General features: G+C 53.4%; 1 protein-coding gene across 1 annotated transcript in view; it reads left to right on the forward strand.

Moving 5' to 3' along the window:
- SRL (sarcalumenin) overlaps positions 1–5,465 on the forward strand; it is an 18,454-nt gene extending 12,989 nt beyond the window's left edge. Inside the window, exons 6-8 of the mRNA XM_031060439.1 lie at positions 176–292; positions 1,005–1,238; positions 1,818–5,465. Of these exons, the coding sequence (XP_030916299.1) occupies positions 176–292; positions 1,005–1,238; positions 1,818–2,632 (1,166 nt within the window). The 3' untranslated portion in view covers positions 2,633–5,465. The remainder of the gene's footprint in view (positions 1–175; positions 293–1,004; positions 1,239–1,817) is intronic.
- The last annotated feature ends 1,756 nt before the right edge of the window (positions 5,466–7,221 follow it).

Raw genomic sequence — 7,221 nt, forward strand, 5'->3', positions numbered from 1 at the left:
CGGCAGCCGGCGGGGCTGCCTTGGCTGGCGAATGGCTGGTGGCCCAAGGGCGGCTGATTCCCCGGCAGCAGCACCGCGCCGCTCACATGGGATGCTCGTTACAGCCGCGAGTTAATCGCACGGCGGCGACGGCTATTGTTCCTTCACTTCCTCTTGTTATTTCCCCTCTCCGCAGATGGGGAGATCACTTCCAAGCCCATGGTGCTATTCCTGGGACCGTGGAGCGTCGGCAAATCTTCCATGATAAACTACCTCCTGGGGCTGGACAACACTCCCTACCAGCTCTACACAGGTACCACACTCACTGCTTTGCCAAGGGGGTGCTGATACCTACATTTCCACATCCCTGCAGTCAGCAATTCCCAGCCGTGTGTCTTCAATCCCTCCTTACAGCCGGGAGGTTGGGATCTGCTCCGTGACACCTGGCTGTGGTGCCATGTGGAGGGAGAGGTTCCCCATCACAGCCTGTCCACCCTTCCAAGGGTGGAGGAGAGCATCTCTCCCACAACATCCTCATCCAGCAGCACAGGGCTCACAGCTTCAATGCCAAACCCATGAGCAGCAGTCATGTCAAAAGGGCAGCTCACCTTTCTCTTCTCCCCATCCCTCCTCACATGCAGCCAGCTCATTCAACCTGCCAGGAGAAATGCCATTCCCCTTCCTTCCTCCCTGCTCCCACGGATGTCATCTCACAGCTAAGGGCAAATGTCCATGGCCACATCAGTGCTGTGGCAATGAGGGCTCCCAGGAGATGGTTCTCCATGACACCTTGTGCAGTCATGCCACTTCCAGAGAAACGACTCCCCACAGAAAACAACCCCATGACATCTTCCCAAGAAGATGGGCAGGAAATTCTTGGGCAGGAATTTCATGCTGCTTGCCTTGCCCCTTAATCTCTTGAGAAGCACACAATGCTCTCAATGCTCCCAGTCTCAGGCCAGCCCTGTTGTGTCCATAGCCTGGCTGGATTTCATGCTTCTGCTGCTCCTCTCGTTGCTGCACAGGGGCAGAACCCACCACATCCGAGTTCACTGTCATCATGCACGGCCCCAAGCTGAAGACCATCGAGGGCATCGTGATGGCTGCTGACAGCGCCCGCTCCTTCTCACCCCTGGAGAAGTTTGGGCAGAATTTCTTGGAGAAGCTGATAGGCATTGAGGTCCCCCACAAACTGCTGGAGCGAGTCACCTTCGTGGACACGCCAGGCATCATTGAAAACCGCAAGCAGCAAGAAAGAGGTAGGGGTTCACTGGGTTCATCTAAGGGACCCCAGAAAAGATGCTATGATGATCTGAGGTGACAAAGGTGGCTGAAGCACAATGGAGTCCTGACACAGCACAGGCTGCCCAGGACAGTGGTGGAGCCACCATCCCTTGGGGGGATTTAAAAGATGTGTGCATGTGGCACTTGGGGACGTGGTTTACTGGTGGCCATGGCAGTGCTGGGGGAATGGTTGGACTCAATGATCTTAGAGGACTTTCCCAACCATAATGATTCTCTGATCCTGTGATTCAGTATCTGCTCACAGGAACATCAGGAACCCGTGGTCAGCAGCAGAGAGGAGGAGGGTCTGAAGATAAGGGTGAGAGAGACAGGCAGTCACAGGCCCATACACCCATGGATGGCTTTTCACGCCAAGAAGCTCCAAAGTGTCTTTAGCATGTGAGAAAGAGGTTCTAGGTTACAGGGGAAGTCTGCTGGGCCTCACAACCCCTGCAACCCAAATGGGAATTGAGGCACAGCAGGCTCACAGTTTATCAATCCCTTGATGAAGAGACTCATCCTGCATTGGATTTCCCTGTTTCCTCTCCTCAAAGGTTACCCATTCAACGACGTGTGCCAGTGGTTCATCGACAGAGCCGATCTCATCTTTGTTGTCTTTGACCCCACAAAGCTGGATGTGGGCTTGGAGCTGGAGATGCTGTTTCGTCAGCTGAAGGGCCGCGAGTCTCAGATCCGAATCATCCTGAACAAGGCTGACAGCCTGGCTACCCAGGAGCTGATGAGAGTCTATGGTGCCTTGTTCTGGAGCCTGGCTCCTCTCATCAACGTCACAGAGCCACCCAGGGTGTACGTTAGCTCCTTCTGGCCCCATGACTACAATCCAGAAACCCACAGAGACCTGTTCCTCAAAGAAGAGATATCGCTCCTGGAAGATCTCAACCAGGTGATTGAGAACAGGATGGAAAACAAGATTGCCTTCATCCGCCAGCACGCCATCCGGGTGCGCATCCACGCCCTGCTGGTCGATCGCTATCTACAGACCTACAAGGACAAAATGACCTTCTTTAGCGATGGAGAACTGGTGTTCAGGGACATTGTGGAAGATCCTGACAGGTTCTTTATCTTTAAATCCATTCTGGCAAAGACCAATGTCAGCAAATTTGACCTCCCCAACCGTGAGGCTTACAAGGACTTCTTTGGCATCAATCCCATCACCAGTTTTAAGCTGCTATCTCAGCAGTGTTCCTACATGGGAGGGTGTTTCCTAGAGAAGATCGAGAAGGCCATCACCCGTGAGCTTCCCGATCTCTTGGGAAGCATCGGCTTGGGGAAGAAGCCCAATGTCCTCTCCTGCGACGTCACTGGCTGTGGCGAAACCCCAAAGAATCGCTACAGGAAGAAGCCCTAAGGTGATCCACAACCCAACTGTCCACGTGTTCCTACTGGTGAATGAGCTTATGTCTTATCTGTCCAAGAAGCCATGGTTTGTTAACCCTTTGAGTGCCGCGCTGGCAAAGGCTACCGTACAATGAGGACTTTGAGTCATTGACATCGATGGCAGGGGAAGATGGGTGGGCATAAGGAAGAGAATAAAAACTGTGAATTCCTGACATTTTATCTTTGTTCTTTTGAGTAGAAGGCAATGTTTAAGCTGTAAGTATGAGCAATGCATGGGCAGGACTGCAGCTGCTTTTCCACTGGTGCCAAGAGCGCATGAAGAGGAATTTCAACCTCTGCATCCCCAAAGCCATGAGGGAATGAGAACAAGGGCACAGCTTGAGAACACAGGGGAGAGCAGTGACACACTAACCCAGGCATCACCGGGAGCGCTGGTCAAGAAAAGAGAGGCCATGTCCCAGCTGTTGTTTTCAGGCACAAACCTGCTACAAATCTCAGCAAATATTGATCTTGTTTTTATTTCCGAGACCTCTAGGTCACCTGATGAGTTCTGTTTTCACTTTACAGATCAGCTGATCTTCTGCAGCCTTTATGTGGGTGTTTGACTTAAGAAGGAGCATTTGAAGGGGCGTTTGTAGCTCCAGATGGGCAGCCATGATGGGATTTGCAAGTCCATGGCAAAGGAAGAAACGGGGTGGAAAGGAGCAGCCATCACTGGCTGAGCTGTGCTGGAGGAGGAGGGCCAGCACCCCAAGCCAGATGGTCCCACAAGGAGATGTGAGCAGGGTTTCCTTCCCTGGCCCAGCACAGAAGAAGGCGCTTCATGCCTATGTGTGTCATTAACCTCAAAACCCATGCTAGCAAGTCTTGTCTTTGGACCAGCAGGGCTCCAAGGGTGAGGGTTTGGCAGTTTGCTTTTGTTCAAGTCCATGTTGCTCTTTTCTCAGTCAGCCCTCCGTGGTTTTGTGCTCTGTGGAGGGAGGCAGGAAGGGGCGTCATTAGCTGTGAAGTTAAAAAGGTCACATCCCTTTTGCCTACCTGCTGATCTGTCCTCCCCAGGACAGTCCAGGCAGGTTTCTGGGGCTTGCTTTCCAAACTCCTCCCTTTTTAGCCATTTGTTGGCTCATCTCTGAGCATCGGTGCTCAGTCCTGAAGGAGTATTGCTTTGGAAGCACCCGAGCAGGGTGAAGTTCCCCATGGACAGCTGACCTTGAAACTTGGCCCTCATGGACAGCATCGCTGTCTGCCAAGCTGAGCCCAAACCAAGCAGGTGATAGACGTCGTCCTGGATGGAAAACCAGCACCTTCAAGCCCACCAAGAACCTGCTGAAAGTCCTTTCTCCTGCCAAACACCCACAGCAAGCACTGCTCTCCAGGAAACCTCTGGAGAAAAGGGACAGAAGCAAGAAGACATGGAGATGCTGGCTAAAGCAAGAAAAAGGCAAAAGGAATGAAAGAGGGTAAGAGAAAGCTGGGAATGGAAGGCTGCGTTGTGATGGGGAGGGTGTGAAGGGCATGTCCACATGTGCAACAGGAAGTGAGCTATGGCAGGAGGCCAGGCAGAGCTCCATGTCCCCCAGGCGCTGCAATGAAGAGGTCCCCTTGAGTCCAGCTGAGTTTGAGGGGATGCTGCTGCAGGGACTTGAATGTTCCTGGCCTCTGCTTCAAGGTAGGACTTGACATTTGAACTAATGAAGCTGAGACCGAAATCTACGTCCAAGCACAGGGCAGGGCGTGGTTCAGGAAGAGGGATTTTGCCTGCAGTGCAGAGGGAGCAGAGGTGCAAGGGAAGGCAAGCAGTGTCAGAGAGAGCAGCAGCCAGAGCAGTGTGGAGAGAAGGGATGTGCTTGTGAGTACTGTGAGGTCTCAAACCTGCCCCAGTGCTGCTGCCTCTCCGCTGTCATTCCTTCCTTCTTGTCCGTGATCCCATTGCTCATCAGTTTTCCTCTCCATCTGTCGTTCACTCTCCTCTGTCGGACCGGTCTGCATGGTTTTTTGAGAGCTAATGGAATAGAATCACCAACAGAAACTGGCTGATGTTGTCACTGTTCCTGCTATCACACTGTGTGTCATTGTCACAGAAAGCAAAGGCCTTTAAATATTTCTGTTTGCAAGCACTGTATTGCACCATCTCTTTCCTAGTTCCTCTGTCACCCTAAAACCCATGGGGTACCCAGGGAAAGGCCCCTGCCCCACAAGAAGTATTGACCTTGAAGGCACTGAAGTGCTCTCAGGCCACTCCCATCGTTCTCCCCACCCTTTCTCTGGTTTCCTTTCATCTTGCTTTATTTTCCATCCCTCATCACCTCCTCTCCTCCCTTCCTCTTCCCTGCAGCACCTGCATGCCCTGTGCAAAGCCTTGGTGCCTGTGTGCTGGACAGGGCTACCCCAAGACAGCCAAAACCCTTTTCCCCCCAATATGTCTCTTTTGGGTTCTCCTTCCAAAGCCATGGCATTGGTGGTCTGTTCCCTGTGACACACACTGACCCAGCTCTGTGATGCCTCACGGAGATGCCACCACTGAGATGCCTCCTCTCCCACGGATCCAGGTGGCTGTCAGTCCCAAGAGGATTGCAGTTCCCAGCCCAGTTCTCACTGAGCTTTCTCAGGAGACCTCTGGGAATCTGGGAGTGGAAAAATGGGGAGCAGGGAGACATTATAATTCTGCTGAGTTACCCAACCCCCTCAGAATTTTGGGGAGTTGAACATCTTGCCTAAGAGCTTCATGGGAGGGAGGGAGCTGGGACACAGGCCCTGTAGATGCCCGTGATCATGTGCATTGGGATAAAACTGTCAGCTTGAACATCAGCCTGTCTAATAAAACCTGGTATTTTCCAAACACACTCCCTGGAGGTGCTTGTTTTGTTTCTCCTCCTGGTGTGGAAGAGAGCACTGGGACTGGCGTGGATGAGGGGGTGCAGCTGCAGGGAGCAAGGCAGGAACTCCCATCTCCTTCCCTGCACCCCAGATCTGGCCTCGGTCCCTTGCACAGGACCTGCCAGCCATGCCTGAGTCATTTGGCTGCTTTTCCAACCTGTCTCCTTGTGCCATACAGGCAAAGCAAACCCCAATTCCTTTGCTTTGTGCCTCAGGGCAGTGTGATCCTCCCTGGTGAGACAGATCCCACCTGCCTCAACACATGCTGTCAGGGCACCATGACAGCAGGCAGGGGTCAGGGACCACGGAGGAGAACCCAGGATTGGGGATCACAACAGAGGGCAGGGTTGGGGTTCATGGAGGGAGGCAGGGATTTGAGGAGCATGAAGGAGGAGCACGGAGAAGGACAGGGAGGTTGGGACCCCAGCAGAGGGCAGGGGGTCAGGTACCATGGAGGAAAGAGGGGGGTTTGTCCTCCTCCATGGATGTTTCCCTGCTCCCCATTTTTCCTCCATGGAGAAAGACAAAGTGGCTGGGGACCATGGAGGAGGGCAGGAGTGGAGTACCATAGAGGAGGACAGGGGCTGGGGACCATGGAGGAAGGCAGGGATTTGGGGACCATGGAGGAAGGCAGGGATTTGGGGACCATGAGGGAAGGCAGGGATTTGGGGACCATGGAGGAGGGCAGGAGTGCAGTACCATAGAGGAGGGCAGGCACTGGGGACCATGGAGCAGGACAAAGGGGTGGGGGACTACAGTGTACAGCAGGGGCTCTGAGCAGCCACCCAGCAAGGGGCGGATGGAGGTACCTTCCCACCGGCGACTGGGGCTCATGCAAACTGCTCATTATAACCCTATTCCCAGCCTGTCTGTCTGTCTTTCTTTCCAACTATCTGTCTCACTTACTAATCAAAGAAGATTGTTCCAAGAAAGCTGGAAGAAGAGAAGGAATGTCTCATTTGGCTGTGGCTTCCTTTGGAAAGTCTGGAAAAACTGTGGCATCTCGACGCGCATGAAGGTCTGCCTGGCGAAAAGCACATTTTCCTTCCAAAGCTGCTGTAAAGATGTGAATCATGAGCCGGTAACGCTCCTGGCAGTGCAAACCCCAATTCCACTGAGACATGGTGCTGGCAGTGGCTCTGCTGTATCTCTTGGACGGAAAAGACAAACATTTATCATAATGACATTGCTGGGGAAGAGCTGCTGGTGCTGCTGAGAGCCTGGCGGCAGCCGGATCCTGCCAGCGCCCAGGGTGCTCCCACCAAGGCTTCTGGAGGTCTCCCAAAGCTTCTCAAACACCAGCCAAGGGGTTTACAGTCCCTTTTGGTTGTCCTCCACCACCTCAGCCCCTTGATGGCACCTCCTGAAGGCATGAAAATATCTCACATCCAATCATCAGAAAAAGAATAAAAGCTTTTGGAAAGGTCTGCTGGGAGCTGGAGGGAGCCCTGGTGCTCTGCCTGCTGCACAGTGGAGGTCCCCACCCAGTCTGTTTTCTGCTGTTCCCATGCATCCAATGCTGGGGCCAAACTCCATCCAAACGTTGCCCCCCAAAACTCCCTGTGCTGCAATTGCAAGACCCCAGTGGCTGTGACATGTTTATGAAGCCACTCACTCTCTGTCCAGGTGGTGCCGAAGTTCTGCCCACCTCTCTGTCCATCACAGAGCTGGGGCTGTCACTCTCCCTGCTGGCATCAGATGCCAGACTGGTTCAAGCTGCCA

This window comes from Geospiza fortis, unplaced genomic scaffold, assembly GCF_000277835.1.
Source record: "Geospiza fortis unplaced genomic scaffold, GeoFor_1.0 scaffold114, whole genome shotgun sequence".
NCBI lineage: Eukaryota > Metazoa > Chordata > Aves > Passeriformes > Thraupidae > Geospiza > Geospiza fortis.